This window comes from Cyrtonyx montezumae, unplaced genomic scaffold (genome assembly GCF_038088225.1).
Source record: "Cyrtonyx montezumae isolate F1298 unplaced genomic scaffold, pur_monq_1.0 scaffold_15, whole genome shotgun sequence".
Taxonomy (NCBI): domain Eukaryota; kingdom Metazoa; phylum Chordata; class Aves; order Galliformes; family Odontophoridae; genus Cyrtonyx; species Cyrtonyx montezumae.
The window spans coordinates 4600164-4617724 of record NW_027071881.1 but is presented as its reverse complement, the minus strand read 5'-3'; the positions used below and the strand labels follow the sequence as shown (position 1 = coordinate 4617724).

The 17561-nt window shown below is 49.0% G+C and overlaps 3 protein-coding genes across 4 annotated transcripts; 2 read left to right on the top strand and 1 right to left on the bottom strand.

Annotated features, from left to right (window-relative positions):
- The first annotated feature begins 40 nt into the window (after positions 1-40).
- On the top strand, positions 41-1672 carry POLR2J (RNA polymerase II subunit J). The gene is made up of 4 exons (XM_065731790.1): positions 41-167; positions 317-406; positions 529-703; positions 1204-1672. The coding sequence occupies exons 1-4, from the start codon at positions 115-117 to the stop codon at positions 1237-1239; spliced, it is 354 nt and encodes a 117-aa protein (XP_065587862.1). The 5' UTR covers positions 41-114; the 3' UTR covers positions 1240-1672.
- On the bottom strand, positions 1574-14383 carry LRWD1 (leucine rich repeats and WD repeat domain containing 1). 2 transcript variants are annotated; one of them, XM_065731778.1, is made up of 16 exons: positions 14316-14383; positions 13279-13420; positions 11763-11997; positions 11192-11251; positions 9725-9877; positions 8654-8794; positions 7688-8029; positions 6968-7094; positions 6636-6745; positions 5982-6189; positions 4386-4458; positions 4162-4302; positions 3762-3859; positions 3042-3203; positions 2453-2577; positions 1574-1933 (listed from the first exon to the last, which is right to left on the bottom strand). In XM_065731778.1, exons 2-16 carry the CDS (start codon positions 13356-13358, stop codon positions 1793-1795), a joined length of 2196 nt encoding a protein of 731 aa, XP_065587850.1. In that variant the 5' UTR covers positions 13359-13420; positions 14316-14383; the 3' UTR covers positions 1574-1792. The 2 variants fall into 2 exon arrangements, with proteins under 2 accessions (XP_065587850.1, XP_065587849.1); XM_065731777.1 differs by having other exon boundaries at positions 11192-11311; positions 14316-14367.
- ALKBH4 (alkB homolog 4, lysine demethylase) lies at positions 14190-16090 on the top strand. The gene is made up of 3 exons (XM_065731788.1): positions 14190-14495; positions 14722-14919; positions 15395-16090. Exons 1-3 carry the CDS (start codon positions 14217-14219, stop codon positions 16034-16036), a joined length of 1119 nt encoding a protein of 372 aa, XP_065587860.1. The 5' UTR covers positions 14190-14216; the 3' UTR covers positions 16037-16090.
- Positions 16091-17561: the final 1471 nt, after the last annotated feature.

Genomic DNA, 17561 nt, shown 5'->3' with positions numbered 1-17561 from the left:
GCTCGCAGTCCTCCCGCCCGGAGGGGGGCGCTGTCACCGGAAGTGCGGGCGGAAGTGGCGCGCTGGGAACGGCGGCAGCGCCGGTGAGGAGGAGGAGGCGGGAGGCGCGGCGGGATGAACGCTCCTCCGGCCTTCGAGTCCTTCCTTCTCTTTGAAGGCGAGAAAAAGTGAGCAGCAGCCGGGTTGGCGGCTGTCGGGGGTGTTGGGGTGGGGGGCTGTGGGGGCACGGGCTCGGAGTCCACACCCGTCCCCCCTACAGCCGCCCAGGCTGTTGTATGCAGCGAGGCCCTGCCCTAACAGCCCCTCTGCTGCTTAGGATCACCATCAACAAGGACACCAAGGTGCCCAACGCCTGCCTGTTCACCATCAACAAGGAGGACCACACGCTGGGGAACATCATCAAGTCGTGAGCTGAGGAAGGGATGGGGAAATGTGGGGGCTGGTTAGAGTGGGGCTTTTCTTAAGCTTGGGTATATAGATGTATACATATTTAATGCGTGCTTGGTCACCACTGCTTTTCCTTTCCAGGCAGTTACTGAAAGACCCCCAGGTGTTGTTTGCAGGGTACAAGGTCCCACACCCCCTGGAACACAAAATCATCATCCGTGTCCAAACGACACCAGATTACAGCCCCCAGGAGGCCTTCACCAACGCCATCACGGATCTGATCAGTGAGCTGTCCCTCCTGGAGGAGAGATTCAGGGTGAGCTCATTTCTTTCAGCTGCAAGAAGCTCATCCTTTGACCCAAAGGGAGGGATGGTCTCTCCCAGAGGTGATGTTGTCTTATGGCAATGATCTCATCTAAGCCACGTGGCTTGCAGCTATTCAGAAAAGCTCCCTGCAAGCCAGGCTCCTCCTGAGGGCTGTTGACGTGCCCTGCAAGAGTTACATGGGTGCTCTGTAACATTTCATCCACTGATTTTCTCATGGTCTTACTAGCATAGAAAACAATTTGATTTTAATTAAAACATTCACAATCTGGTGCCTGAATTGGTGCCTGGCAACCCTGGCTGTGATACAGGGGCTAGATGATCTTTGTGCTCCCTTCCAACCCATTAAGTACTACGTGCTTGGCTGCTGAAACTTACACAGCTGCTTACACTTTATCCTGCAGTTGTTTTGGTATTTGACACGAGATTGATGAGATCTGTGTTTTAAATCTTCCTCCAGCTCAGTGACAGTTCTGTTTGTGTGCTTTACAGGTTGCCATCAAAGACAAACAGGAAGGAATTGAGTAAAATTATCACACTTAGCCTGGACTGTACTTCTGCTGAAGAGGGATGTGTCTACAAGCTGAATGCTTTATTTAAACCTTCATTCATGGCAATTGCTTTCCTTCTTGTCCCATTTATTTTTGACAGCAGTATTGTATGGGGAGGTTTGTATCTACAAGTCTTGTTTGATTTGATGGCTTCATTCACTAAAATGATTTCTACATTCCCAATTGGAGCCTTAATGCAGCTAGGCTCCTGCTGAATCTGACTACACTTGGAGAATGAGGAGATGCTGAGTGGCACTAGCAAATCTCATTTCTGGCTTTCCCTTTCAAGAAGTCTAAATTCTGCCAACAGATTTGTTATTTAGTTTTATTGTGTCATTTCTATAAAACAAATGCACAAATTGTGTAAACTGACAGTAAAAGAAACTGGATGACTGGATGTGTTTAACAAACTCTTTACCTTTTTCTTTTGCACGTAACAGCTGGTCTAGAAAACTTTATGGTTACATGGGTTAACAGTCACTAATACTGCACTATTTCAAAACATGGGAATGAAATCCTGTAACAAGTAACTATGACTTCTTCCAAATTGCTGTAATGTTCACACTAGTGAGAGCAACAAGATAAGTGAAAGTTGGGTCTGTTATCACGTTGTTTATGTAGACTTCACTCAGGTGCTCCCCATTTGCTCGGAGCTCTGGCCACTTGAGAATCTACAAGGAGAACAGAGCTTGTGTAGAAACGATTGGTATCATTGTCTCTGAAACTTGGTGAATATTAATTACTGCAAAGCCTGGTTTGACAACTGGGCCTTGGTGGCATCTGCTTCTGGAACAGAGGGGTCACTTCACTACCAACACAGTGGAGCTGAAGAGAAAGGTTCTTCCCCTGTCTGAGGGAGGCCAGTGCACATGCCAGCCCTGCTGAAGTGGCTGCACACGGCAGTGCAGGAACAGCTTTGTGTTGCCAAGCTGTATAGTTTCACCACCACGTTTTTTTCAGAGAGGCCTTTTCCTAGGAAAAGTTTTCAAGCTGCAGCACACAGGAGTGAACAGATTTGCTCTGCAGCTCGTAATCCGTGTCACAACTGTGTGTGTGAGATCTGAGGCAGCCCTGGTCACACACTGGAGATTGCTTTTAATTGGCTGTGAATGTGAGGTATGCTGTGGTGTGAAGCTGCTTGGGGAGGAAGGGAAACACAGCTCTCTTAACAAAGGGTAAATGAGACCTACCTGTGTGGGTGGGATTTTCTTGTCTGAGTGTTTTCCCTTTGCAGAGCTCCATGCTGTGGTGTAGTTTGAGAGGTGGTATATCCACACACTTCCATTCTCATCACCACAGAACACACAGAGTTTTGCTGTAAGACCAAAAGAAGAAGCTGGAAAACTAGAGTGGAGCTGAGGGTCCATTCTTTTATAGAGCTGAGCTCAAGGCAGAGCTTTAGCCTCAACGAACAACATCACATTCCAGCAGAATTATCTTTCTGAACCAAAAATAAAACCCATCAGGGTAAAACACCTCTGCCTTTAAAAGCCAAGGAACAGCCTCGTGTATTTACATGCAGCAGGTGCCTGTTAGTGCACTGTGCTGGGGGTGCAGTGCTGCAAGTTAAAGGTTCCTGTTGCTCAGAGGTGGCAGGGCAGCTGCACTCTCTTGGCCTGGGAATTAAATCCATTCCTTTGCTTTTAACAACAGGCTCCTCCAATGGGTGGGAGGGATTTGCAACCATAAACAAGTAAACCTTGACCAGCACGGCTGCCTCTGCTGCAGGGACTGGTGCAGCCTTGCTGCTTGGGAGTGCTGAGGAAGGGCGCTGCCTACCTGGGCAGGTGCTGAGTGTGAGATAGGACAAGTCTGTGGTGGACCACTCCAGTTCAGCTAGAATAACTGCAGACACTGTTCGCTGGTTTCCTTTCCCCTTGGTGTCAAAAGACCGACTCCAGCTCCATAAGTATATGCATCCTGGTTTGGAGCTCTTGGAAACTAGAGAAGAAAGGTGGAAGATGCTGTCAGGTGCTGAGAAGTGCTTCAAAACAGCTGGGGAAGGCAGTCCATCCAGAAGGTAGCTTTCAAAACACGGGACCTGACAGCAGCTTCCACTTCTTTTACCTTATTTCAGGATAATTGGAGGTTTCAGAGGGATTCTCAGTCCCATGCATGTTCCCAAACTGTGGAACAAGCACAAGCTATTCAGAAAGACCCATCCTAGGCCTTACAAAGCCTCCAAACTGTGGGAACTGGGAGTCCAACAACAATCCTCTGCAAGGGGCTTCCAGCAGCCCTTGAACAGCAAAGGGTTCTTCCCTTCCACTTCAGCACTGCTAAGCAGAGTTTGCTCTGTTAAGTCCATTTTTCCAGCCCTGCTCAGACATGATTCCATACCTCAGCATCATGGAAAGATAAGTGAGTCTAGAGGGAAACTCCATTCACTGTAGCCCTCCAGAATTTACAGTAGATGCAGTTACACCCCATTTACTTCCTCTGCTTCAGCCTTCCACACTGAGGACTTTTTGTGGACCTGGCTTTTGTGCTTATACTCACCTACAACATCATCATTCAGAAAAGCCAAACCGTCAACCCTGTGAGATGTTGACATTTCTCCCTCCTCATCAGGAAACTTGAACGTGACTTCAAAAGGCCTGGGGAAAGAAGGGTGAAATAATTCAGGCCCTGAATAAGCAGCACTGAAAAGGCACTTAGATACAGAACCCCATAAATGGAAATCCATGTGTCAGTCTCCAGATAAAGCAGATAACTCCTACGTGAAATTAATTGTTCAGATACCTGGACTTTTTAATTCACCAGAAGCCTGCTTGCTTCAGGGACTGCTGTTCTACTCCCTTTAAGTTTGGTAAGCCATGCTGCATCCCTTGCACAGACCTCTGTTGGAAATAAAGCTAGGACTACTTCTGTTGTTACAGAAAGCAACTGTTGCTCTCACCTGCTTTTCTCTTCCTTCTCCAGTTTTATATTCCAGGTAAAGCAGCCTTCTTCACAGCCAGCCAGCAGGTACTGCTCTGGGCAGGTGGGGACCAGGGCAATCCGTAAGGGAACAGACAAACATTCCAGTACCAGCAGCTGGCTAAAAAGAGAACAGTGAAGTGGTGCTGCAAAGTGATAGTTACAGGCTCCTGGACTGACCACATCTGTTTGTTGTACCTTTACCTTGCTTTGAAATTGTAGTCACAATCTGGAATCCCAATATCCCAGAGAGCGATTCGCTTGTCATAAGATGCAGCTGTAGGACACAGAAGAGAAGCAGGTACTGACATCACTGCTTCCACTGCTCATTTGGTTCTTCTCACACTAGCTGGCAATTCTACCTGTCATGGGCTATAACACTAAACCTGGGGCATCACAGAGCTCATTAAAGCACAGCAGCAGCCATTGAGGCTCTGGGCTCAGCACCACAGACATTATCAAACATCCACATTCAGTCATTTGCATTCTTATCCGGTGCTCACAGAGAAGCAGACAGAAGGGAAGTTTGGCTCTTGGTGTTTGCTACCAAGCTGTGGCTTCATGAGATCATTAATTAGTGTGCATTCAAATTTGGTCATGGGTTCTGGTGGAGCCTATAATGTGTGTTCCAGTCCCTGCTCTCAGGCAGATTCCACTGTATTCCACACGTCTGTGTTTGCTCCAATTAGGAAAGTTGGGGATGGATATGAAACAAAAGACTTACTGCCTCTGTCACCAAGCTGACTGAGTGGCAGCAGTAACAAGGCTAAGAGAGTATTCTGAGTAATCAGGATCCCAATCAGCTGGCATTCAATCAAACAAATTACTGTCCTATCTCCAAAGATGCAACACTGTCAAGCTCACCAACCCTTCACCACTAAGCATTACACGGACGTAGCAGCAACTTCCCAATCTCTTTAGGTTTCTACTTTTTACACTGCTGAGCAAACTCTTGGAAAGTGTACTCTACAGCTGCCCACTTTTAATGGTCCATGTAGCACTCTAACCACTCCAGGATGTGAGCAATTGAAGGCAAGAGGAACAATGTGCAGGTGTGGTCTGAGCGTCCCTATAACAGCTTACTTCACAGAGCTGACAATGCAGCTGTAATTTGTAATATGATGGTTCATTTCCCACCACTTCTTAAGCCTGAGTCTCTGTGGGCCCTCCCGTGGCTCACTTCTGCCTCAGGACTCAAAACAGAAATTTCTGACACGGCACAGAACTCCATAAAGATTTTCATTGATTTAAAAGCACTTCAGTGCCTAAAATCCAACAGGCCAACACATGCTGCACTGTCCCTCTTGCCATGCTTGATGAGAGCCCTGCTAGCTGGCTGCCTGCTGCCTGGCCCCCAGCAGGCCACTCTGCCTATCATTCTTTTTACCCGTCCCTGCGGAACGAATCCTCTACTGGAATTGTTTGTGGCTACCATGTGGCAGCCACCCTGAGAGCAGGCATGGCAGGGAGCTGCTGAGTGAGAAACTGGAGCTGCAGCACCTCAGCTGAGGAGTCAGTCTGCTGTGTTCTACTGCCACCCAAAAGGAACTCTCTGCAGAAGAGCTGTCTGTACTTGATAAATGTGTGTGGTCCCAGTAAGCATTCAGCTACCCACACCTGCCTGCAAGGGTGACAGTTCCCTTGTTAAGAAAGCCCAGCCTCTTCTAGATAGTTCACAGAACTGCAGGGGCTGGAAGGGACCCCTAGAGATCATTCAGTCCAACCCCCTCCCAAAGCAGCTCCCCGGCCCAGGTTGCACAGGTAGGCTGAAGCTAAGGAGATTCTGAACTACAGACTTACTGAAGAGGTGAGTTTCTCGAGTTGGGCTGAAGCAGATGGTGGCAATGGGCTTTTTATGAGCCTTTATTTCTCCATAGCAGAAGTCAGCTGCCACACTAATCAGTTTGACAATCCCTCTCCTCCCTGCAGCTGCCAAGATATTGTGCGATTTCTTCCGACTGTCACTGATCACCATTGGGAGAGTTGTCCATGCCACACTGAAGAATTCCTAGGTTAGAAAGAAACCAAGAACAGCATGAAGGAGAGCCAGCAGGAAGGCTGTTAGCTCAGACATAACAGAACTGCCATGGAGCAACCCAGGAGAAGTGACATGACTCTTCAGGCATAAGCACTGCATTTCAAAACACCTTCGGAAGAACACAATCTATCAAATGAGGATGTTGAGTGGTCTATGCTGTCAAGCTTTTTTAGCAGCCTGGATGCACACACACGTGTTTTGTTTTTTTTTTTCTTCCAGAAAGAGGCATAAAACTGATCCAAAAAAGTGAAAACAAACCAGGCTAGAAGGACAAGCAAGAAATATTTACTCTGCACTTTCTAAGGCCTGTCCACACTAATGCTTGCAACCTTCTTTCAGAATTGTTTATGACACGTGGAATTACAATGGATTATGGAACTTCCCTGCAATGCTTATTGTTTGTATTTGTAACCTACCTCTGTAGCCACCTTATACTTTTTCAGCACCACTCCTGTTTCACAGTCGATCAGACAGACAGATTCCCCTCCACACGTCGCCACAGTTCTGGAACAACTCACAACGGGATCTGAAAGATGAAAAGAAAAGGTGACAAGTTCCTGGAGTTCGTGGATAACACGTGAGGTCTGCACACGGCCTGGTGCTCTCCCAGACACCTGTTCAAAGTACGTAAACTCTTCCTGACAACAGAGATTACAGCTTGAAGAAGCTGGGGTCTAACACATGGGGTCTGCTGGGATTCCAGAGTCAGGTGGTTCAGGGGATCCTGCAAACCTCTTTAAGAGCTCACCTTTCCTGGGTGGACAGTTTAGCAATGGCTCGAAGACACAGGACCAGAGCTGCGTTTTAAAATCCTCACGGCTGTTGCCTTTACTGTGACACTGGAGAAAATGCAATGGCTCTGCACTGATATCCTCCTACAATAAACCATCCACATTTAGAAAATATATTCCCCTGACAGTGGTTTGTGACTGCCTTGGCAGAACCATTTACCAAACACAACAATCTGAGTTAAACCAGAGTATTTTTCAGCCCTCGTGGGCAGGAGAGATTAAGGTGCCACTAATGCTCAAGTCTCCCAATACAGAAATAAACTGTTTTAGAAAAGGTGTGCCCTGCAGACCCCAGCACTGAACTTTGCTCTCACAGAGAAATGTGAAAAACCCTTTTAGAAACCCAATGATAAGAGCCGAGAGGGAAACACCCTCCTCCATGAAGCCATCAGCTTGACCTGACAGCAAGTCACTCCAGTCCCACTTCTAAGAACAGGCTCAGAGTGCTGCTCTGTCCCATCCCTTGCAGAGAATTCACTGTCTCCAACGGGGGACCTTCCCTGACATCTCAGAGATTTCAAACGAAACAAACAAACAAAAAAAAAGCCCACAAAATAAAACCATAACTCACAACATATCTGGCCAGCCAAGACATCAGAGCTCTGCTGACATCTCAGAGTGGCTCCTCCCACTAAACCAAGAGGCCGAAGACCTCCCAAGGAGAGTGATGAACATACCTTGCCCTTGGAGTTCCTTACTGGGGTCAGGTTAACAACCCCATTGTCCTGCTCCTGGCTGTTCTGTTCCCCTGTCAGCTGGCCGGATCTTCTATTGCTTTGCCCTTTGGGAAGCTGCTCTCTGTTGTTACATGTCCCTTCATCTCCCTGCTCAGGGGTTGCTTCTTCAGCTGGCTCACTCGATGCTCTTGCTTTATCAGGAGCTGGGTCATCCTGCACTTCACTGGAATTTCTGGGATCAGATACAGTCTCCTTCTTGGTTTTTGCCTGGGACTTGGACCTCTTCCTTCCAAAATGTGATTTTGAACGATTTCTTTTCCTCTTTCTGGGCGTTACCGTAACCTATAAAGGCATGCTGTTAGTTTATGCAGAAGATTTATAGCTTCCCCAAGACAGACACGTGTTTTGCAAGTAAGAAAGATCCTTTATTCAAATCCCAGTGCCCACCCAGAGTCACAGGCTAGGTTCCAAAAATCAGGCAGCCCAGACTAGAGAGCTCCTAGAGACAGAAACCATGACAGCAATTCACTTCTCCTGCCCCAGTTACTGGTGATTTACATACATGGAAAAACGAATCTCGCCCATGGTCTGAGAGGATTCAGCCTGCAGCCAACTCAAAGAAGACAAACACCATCTCAGTCTGGCCACACGTCAACCCAGTTCTCTCATCAAAACTATTGCTTCCCCAAAGGATGGGCAGAGTGGGCTGGTTTATATTCATGAGATATTTTGGGTCTCCTATGAATGGAGCGGCTCTGTCCTCCTGAATAGCAACCCAACCTTCTTATTGCTGAGAAGGCTTTGAAACTGGCCATAAAGAATAGGTCTCAGTTGCTCAACACAGGCTGCAGCCTGAGACTGCCCCTACAGTTACCACAGGGTCATTAAAGTAAACTGACAAGCGTTACCAAGTTTGCTAAAATCTAATTTTAAAAGAAAAGTAAATGGTTAATGTAAATCACCTACCTTTGCCACCTCACCTGCAGCTTCCTTGGAGCTTTCTGCACTTTCTTCCTCATTCTCATCCATATTTTCTTCTGTTTCACTATCTGTGTTTATCTCCAGACCCAGTGAGCCAGTCAGAAACTCTTCTGCAATCATTTTCACCTTAGAAACAAGTACATACAAAAGAAAGACAATCAGAAACCACAGCCAAACTGATATGTCACAACAAGAGTTGGTTTGCTGGGCTTTTAGTATGTTCTTCCCCTATTCTACGTGAATTTCACAAGTAATGAGGCAGCCCTCGGCTGACAGCCTGGCAGGCCAAGTCCACTACTGACAGAGCTAGGAAAGCAAAGGGGTTCCTCACATTGCCTTTGTACATGGTGCTTCAGTCTGGTCTCAAAGGATGGTCATTCAGAGCCTGGGGTGCAGACATATCCAGACCACAGCCCCCAGCTGTGACTGACAGCAACCAGAGAGACTTAGACCCTGTAGTGCATCACACTGCCTGCTGGAGTGGACTTTTCACCTCCACAAACAACATCAGTGGCAGTCTGTGTTGCTGACTAGGTCCGTGCTATTTGATCCAAGAACTCCACTCTGTCATGGACTTGCAAGGTACAGAAGAACAGCCCAGCAATAACACAAGACAAAGGAGTGATGGAAGCTGATGCATTAAACCTTGTGTTATAAACAAAACTCACTAGGAAAACAACAGTCCTGTCACTAACTTTTCTCCTTTCATACAGCTTCCATGATGGAAGCATCAAGACTAAATAAAGGCTGCCATTAAAGTGACTTGCTGTTTGCAAAATTAAGTAGTAGGAATACCACAGTCTTGTTAATTAGTACAAGTGTCATTATTGTTTGTGAATTAAACACCAATGTCTGATGACAATCACTGCATCCAGGTGCACATTTAGTGTTGGTGCTCCTGTAACTGCTTAACAAAACAATGAGCTAAAAACCAATACCATCCTTCTGAAAGAGTCCTCTGAGTCCAAAACCACACAGTACTTCAGCCAGGTCTGTTCAGGATCAGGCTGCAGAGCCCTTGCCAGAAGAAAGGAGGGTGAGTGAAAAGCAACTTACCCGCCAGCGGGTGAATTCACTAAGTGAGCTGGGGCCATACACTACATTAGTCTGTACTGACTTCAGGAACTTTTTCTTGATGGACTTCACTTGCTCAGCTGTGTACTTCTCAGGAAGCTGGTCACGGAAGAATTCTTTCCAGTGAGCAGTAACCTAGGCAGAAGGACTGGGTTTACTCAACAGCACACCACAGAAAAGCAAAGCAGGAAAGCACAACAGTACTTGTAAAAATGTTTCAGAAGCTGTCAGCCCCGTGGCTCCACCAGCCACACGATGGTACTTATTCGATTTATTTGATCAGCACTTGAACCACAACTTCAGTGCAATAAAATCCAGTCCCTCTGCTCCACGTTTGTGTGGCAAAGAACATACTTTCTACGTGAACCAAAACCTGATTTCATGCCTCTAGATCCACAGCAAGTGGTCTTAAGAAGTCTCACACTGTTCCTCACTGCCAGAGTGCACCTGACAGGTAACTGTAACAGGCAGGGGACAATGGGGATGTTTGAGTCTTCTTGTAGTTCAAATGTGTGCACAAGCACAGTACACACATGCCATCACCATTTATAAATACAGATATATTGACTCCAAGAGGCTTCTGAACCTTGGGCACAATCGAGCAGACACTCATCTATCAGCAGTTTCCCACCTGAGGGTTTCTGGAAGGTACTATCACACCCACCAGTGTTTGGCCCTGCTTTACACCCCCCCCCATTTAGACACAGCAGCAGCCAAGGAGCAGCAGGATACAACAGAAAAGGCACCTGGGATACAGACACCAGCATCAAATGAACAGCACAGGGGAGGGTTTGGTGACTCATTTCTGACCATTTCAAGCACGTCCAGCTGCCTGGAGGATTAGAGGCTAAGCAGCCCTCACCAAGTCCTCCGTATGACACCGAGCATAATAAGCCATCACACACATTTGATCTCTCCACCACCGCTACAGATGTGCAGAGCAAAAGAAGAACAAATCCTTGTTTCTGGCGCTCGCTGGGAAAATCAAGACTATCCTGAGCCTGGTTTTGAACTCCCATTCCTGGAGCCAGAACAGTAACATCAACTAGATGAAGAGCTGCATGCAGCTGGTAAGGAAGCACTACGTTTCTTCCATATTTGCATGGCAACTGAGTGACCTAGAAAACTGGAGGCTCACACACAGACCTCACTGCTCCTGCCCCCGTGGAGCACTCATGACAAATCCTCTTTGCTAGACGAGAATTCTCTGGCTGTCAGTTCCTGCCAGTTTTGCAGCCTACAGAGTCAGGCACAGCAGCACTATGGAAACCCAGAATGGGGCCTCACACTGATAGAAACTGAAGGCAGGAGTAGCAACAGAACGAGCAGACAAATGCAAGCAGCGACCACAGAAAGCAGTAATATTTAAAGCACAGCTCATACGGTGGCACAGCATTTAATTACTTTGCAGGTATTCAGAGGTGAAAAAAAACCCACTGCCCATCTTACCTTGCTGGTCAGCTTACGGCTATTGACACGCCTGATGTGGTTAGCCAGCTTGGTTATGTCCTTGCCATTGAGCAGCCGAAGATTTTGCAAAAGAAACATCACTTTATAATCATCATTGAGCTAGAAAGACAGTAGAGTTACAAAAATTGTACACATGGTGGTTGCTTCAGTTCACACCCAGTGTTCTTTATTAAAATACAACCCAAGGAAGAGCAGAACGTATTTACTCGAGAAAGGGCACTTCATAAAATCTTCTCGGCATTTCTGACTCAAACAACAACTTTCACTTGCAAATTGGCATTCCCCTGCAAGTTGGGATCTTCAGCAACGCAGACAAGTGCATCGCACTTCTGCAGTACTTGACACCAACACAAGGTGGTGGTGGTGGTGAAACTGGGCTCTGGCCTGCCTGCAAGGCAGGGCAATCTCTACACATCCCAGGGAATAAGAGCACTGACTGCTTCGAAGGTGTCCTCACTTACTGCCGAAAAATATTAAAGAACTAGGCATAAGTGCCATTTATTTTCCCCTCTTTGTAATGGTTGTCTTGTAAGAATGGGAAATAACTCACTGTGAGGTACACATTGTTCTCATAATTTAGCTCCTCGAGCAGAGGGAACTGTTTCAGAGCAGTGACATCTTCCAGCTGGTTGTTGTTGCAGTTCAGGACACGCAGATCAGGCAGGGTTAGGCTGTTGGGAAACTTGTCCAATAAATTATCAGAGAGATCCAGTTTCTGCAGGTGCCTCAGACGAGAAAACAAACGTGGGTCTAAGTCTCCAGTCTTCAGCTGCAGCTTGGACAGGCTGAAAGGAAGAGAGAATATCAACTACCTGAACTTCACTGCAAAACGAGAGCTGACTCTCACAGGGTACAAGGCTGCACCTTGGGGCACCTCTCAGTCTGGTCTGAGAAGGGAAAAAGCATCCCTCCTCAGTGAGAAACTGAGAACTGTGCTTACAGGAAGCACCGTGTAGGTCTGATCAGACCATTTTGCTGAGGTCCACAGGGAACTTCCAGCACTGTCAGCCAGGGTCTCCTGAGGATACAAGCCTGAGTTCCTCTAACAAACAAGATTTGCCTCTATAATGACTAGTAAATAAAGGACCATATATAGAAAATGCAAATAAATAGGTACATCAATTTAGAAAGCAAGACTGCTTCTCACTCATCATCTCAGAGGCCTAACTAACCCAAGTATGGATGGAAGGCTGAACAGAACTCAGTTGCAATGCTGAGAGTGACTGCTGTACCACCACTCCAAGCAGGAGCATGACACAAAGTGTGGGAGAGGCTCAGCACAGTGTTCCCCAAATGGGCTTTCAGAAACATTACCCTTCAAAATGGTGGCATGAAGCTGCATGGAAAAACTGCTTCTAGAAATTCACTCCTTCAGCCACCTCAACATCACCTTGTTACCTGACACTCTTGGGGAAAACTTTCGAGTTTCTCTCTGAAAAAAAATATTTCAGCACAGGACCAACTAAAAGAAGTAACTTTAACGAGTGCACGTGAAACCCAGAGCTCTACATCAGCAACAAAAGCAACACAGATGCCCGCCAGAAATCAGCTAGATGAGTCACTGCAACTGACCAGCTCTCCATTTAAAATATTCCACTGTTATTTACCTTCTGGAAAGACATTTATTATGTTTGGTGACCTCTGAGAGGATCCGAGCAATAAAACTGCTTCTGAGGTTGCTAAGCATGTCAGCTCATTCTCCCTTTCTGCAGTGTTTCACACAGGGACATAACTGGATTTAGAGCAAAGTGATGGAGGGGAACATAAAGGGAACGGACATAATGCCAAAACATTAAGAAAATCCTGCAGGTCCAGACTGGAAGCAGATCTCCTATTTATACTGAGCAACTGCTACTGGAGACAGAAGTGGTTTGGGGGAAAGGAAGGAGCACTTCTTAGCATTAGGAAATCAGAACCCAGGAAACAGCACGCGTGGTGGGGTGGTAATCGTGGCAGCTCCACTTGTGCTCACTGATCCTGCTCTGAGAGCATCATCTCTCTTATTAAAAATGCTTAAAAGGGGGAATCGCCCGTGCTGCACTCATCTGGAAATTTCCAGCACTTACTTCAGCGTCTCAATCTTTCGGAGCCTCGTCGATTTCGGAACCGCTCTTTCCAAAAGAAGTTCTGTAGTAATTTTTGACATGTTTATCTTCACCGTTCTGCTGCAGTCACCAAGCAGCCGTCGGACCTCCTCCTGGAGCCCCCCTGGGAAAACAAACAGGGATGAGGGGACGTCCTCTGCAACTGAGGCCAAAAGGGAGACACGAACGCTATGAGGCTGGCTGCTGCTTTTGCTGCTGAGTGTGAAGGACTCTTTCTATGGCTGAGATGAGAATACCGGAGGTGTTCATTAAGGTGAGCATATGCTCCTGCAGAGCTGACCCAGCCCGTCCCGGGAGCTCGCTATGCGAGCTGTCTGCACTGTGATGGCTCTCATCATCGAGGCCCTCTCCTGTGCAACCAGGCTCTGCTCCAGGAACTCCCCTGCGACCAGGACGAGCACACCCGCGGCAGCTGCTTTCCCCGGGGGAGATGGCACAGAGCACAGCACTGCCCGGGCAGACGGACTCCTTGCTGACAGCCTCTGCATTCCCTAAAACTCGGGTAAACCGGATTGATTGCCACCCATAGAAACACCCGACTGCCCTTACTGTAAACAACTTCTCCCCTACAGTAAACCTCTCCCCGCCCGCCCGAAGCCGGGCCCCACATTCCAGGATGCCCTCCGGATACAGACAGGAATCGCGCCCATGCGGCCCTTAGCGGGCGGGACATCACCCGGCGTTAAGGACGAAAACAAAACGGCTGCGCCCAAAACGAGCGGCGGAGCGGCGGCAGCTCGTCCCCGCGTCACACCGCGGACACGAGGCCGGGCCGTCCCCGGGACCGCTCCGCTCCTCCCCGCGCTGCCCGGCCCGGCCCTGACCCACAGCGCCGCGGCCCGGAGCGCCCCCGCGGCACTACAGCTCCCAGCAGCCCCCGCGGCGCCGAGCAGCGCTACATGCCCGGGCGGCGCCGCGAAGAACGCTGGGAAAGCGAGGCCTCCGCCGTACCCGCCGCGCGGCCTGCGCCCAGATCCGCGTGCCCGCCGTCCCCTCACCTGCAGCGGGCCGGGCCGCGAGGGCGGGCGGGGCTGGGGGAAGAGAGCGGCCGCGTCCGGATGGAGGAGGAGGAGGAAGCGGCGGCGGTGAGCGGCAGCACGGGGCCGGGCTGCGGCTGCAAGGGGATCCGCTCCTGCCTGCTCTGCGAGGGGCCCGCGCAGGCCGCTCCGCCCACGCAGGTAGCGGGGAGGGGGCGGCGGGGCGGGGCCGGAGCGGGGCGGGATGCGGCCGCGCTTCGTATCGCTGCGGGGTGAAGGCGTTGTCTGCGTTACCCGGAGCTCACAGCCCCTGCGGGCCGCTCCCGCATTGCAGCATTGAGGTTGCGGGGGGGTGGGAGAGGGAAACAGCTCGGCTTGAGAGAGCGTCCCCCCCTCCCGGGTTTGTCACCGCTTGTTGTTTCCGCAGGGGGACGAGCGTTTCGTTTACTGTCCGGCATCGGGCTTAGCTGAAGGCGACGAGCGCTCCCAGTTTGCTGGCTGGGCGTTTCCGTTCCCGGGGGTGTTTTTGGCAGAGGAGTTCATTAGTGAGGATGAGGAAGCGGCGATGGTTGAACTGATGGACCGCGATGAGTGGAAGCCCTCACAGTCCGGCCGGAAGAAGCAGGTTTGGCTTTAGAAGCACGTTTGCTCTTAGATCCCTCTGGATTTCAGACTCACATATTTCATCAAAAGCTCTTCTCAGGAAACTTCTGAAATCAGTCACGAGAATGAGCTTCTAATTAAAATCGGCTGCAGCTACGTTCAGTACCCGCCATTGCATATTTGGGCTCTAAAGTTCACACGGTCTTTAGGTGAGAGGTAAAGGGTTTTTTTTCTCAGTCTTACAGCTGAGAAACCTAATTCCAGAGAGAAATCAGTGTCACCCCTCCTCAGGGAAGCGGTGGGGTCACCGTCCCTGGGGGAACACGTCTCAGTGGGCACAGGTTGATAGTTGGACTTGGTGATCTTAGAGGTTGTTTCCAACCTTAATGGTTCTGTGATTTTGGGAACTGGAATACAACAACTCCAAAGCCTCGACTGCATAGGGATCAGGTTTTCCTTTAACGTTGTTTTCCCCTCCCCCTCTTCTTTTCCAACAGGATTATGGACCCAAAGTGAACTTCAAGAAACAGAGGTTAAAAGCTGGTGGCTTTACTGGCTTGCCAAGTTTTACTAAAAGGATTGTGGCACAGATGGGGGCCTGCTCTGTGCTAGGTGGTTTCTTGCCTGTTGAGCAGTGCAATCTGGATTACAGGCCAGAAAGAGGTTCTGCCATTGACCCGCATTTTGATGATTGGTGGCTGTGGGGAGAGCGTCTGGTTAGCTTAAACTTGCTCTCAAAAACTGTGCTGTCCATGTCTTGCGATTCAGAGGACATCATCCAATTATTTCCTACTTCCAGTAATGAAAACGGGGAATTAACTCCCCCTGGGCCTCTTACGCAGACATCACCATGTGAAAACCCAGGCAGACGGGGACCCAGCTGCCCTTTGTCGCCAAGGCTTGTCCCGAGGAAGGAAGTGACTGTTGCCATTCACTTACCCCGGCGGTCTCTGCTGGTGCTGTACGGTGATGCACGCTACAAGTGGAAACATGCCATCCACCGCAGGCACATCCAGCAGCGGCGAGTGTGTGTGACTTTCAGGGAGCTCTCTGCAGAGTTCAGTGCTGGAGGAAGGCACGAGGAGCTGGGTAAAGAACTGCTAGGGATAGCTCTTTCCTTCCAGGGAAGACCTGTGTGATCAGCGAGGGGCGGCTAGAGTTGGAAAATAAAAACCAGGCTTTTCAGGAGTTGATTTGTTTCTGGAGTGTCTGTGTGAGGAGCCAGGTATGCACCCGGGGGAAGCAAAGGGATGTTAACACATGCAAACGAGATGGTGCAGGAAAGGGAGGGGGCATTTATTTGTGTGAAGACTGTCCTGGGCAATGGCAGCTCTTTTGTTATCCTGCTGTACTCTTATCTGTGCCCTAGGGACACAGCCGACTTCTCCACTTCAGGGTGCTCCTTGAGACAAAAGCTCTTGGGGGCAGGCAAGCATCTCTCCACAGACAGTACAACACTGAGAGCTAATTAAAATAATTATCCTTTTGCTGAAGATTCATACTTTAACAGTGAGGATAAACCATTAATGCCATGTGTGACCTATATCTTCTAGGACCAAAGAGCTGCATCTGCAGAGGGCCAGTGCTGACTCTTCCACAGAGACAGCTTGGGCAGAACTCAGACTCACACACTGTGTTATTTTCCTGTCATTTGTCATCTCTGAACCCTGCTGTCAGCTCTCAGTGCTGAGAGTCAAGTCTTGGGAGTAAGCTGGGCAACAGACTGCAGCACCAAAGGCTATCATCTTTTTTCTTGGCACCTCCAGTAGTCAGGTTTGAATCATACCTTGTACCTAAGATTCAAGATGTCATTTGTGGCAGATGCTGATTGAGGGCCATCTGTCTGTTCAGAACCAACTTCTGTGCTCTTGAAATTGAAGCTGTGCTGTGGAAGAAGCGTGACAGTTGTATCATCAAAACCATTCAGAACTGTCACAGCTACTGTAATGAAATGACACCTTGCAGTGCTGTCTGGTTTTGTTAAGAAAAGAGGGGTGTGTTTATTGCACGGGATCTCAGCGTCCTTGTACAGCTATATCCTGTCCTAGAAGTACTTCCTTGGCACAGCACGTTGTTTTCAAAGTCCCAGTAATGCATTCACGCTGCAGACTGCCCTCTGCTGCAGGCATTGCAGACGAGGCAGCTCTTCAACCCGACTAAACTAGGTTACTGGAAATCAGTTGGGTGAACCAGGATGTTTTAAACGATTGCATCTACGCTCCTTCAAGGCTGCAGTGAAGCAGTTTTAGTTTAGCCCTGTGTTTAAACCGTTGTGGACACAGCTACACACTGATTGCAGCAGGGATCAGCAAGCACTGCTTCCATGGGCAGTCCTAAACAGCAAACCCCCACCCTACCCACAGCATCGCTGCCTCAGCAGCGGTTCCAGCACGCCCTCTCTAACAGAGGGCTGGCACTGCAGTGAGACAGCTCAGCTTTATCGGAGGAAATGTCCCGTGGAAATCTCAAAATTGCAATCCCTAGCCTTCCTGGGGCAGGCTGGTGCCATCAGCCCTGTGCTGCCAGCACCCATGGGCTCAACAGCATGCTGTCCCCAGGCCAGCACTGCAGCAGCCCAGCATTGCTGCCATCACACTGAAGGACACTGGGCCAAGCAGGAGATGGCTGGCAGCCTGCTGGGGCTCGGCAGGGAGCCACGCTGGG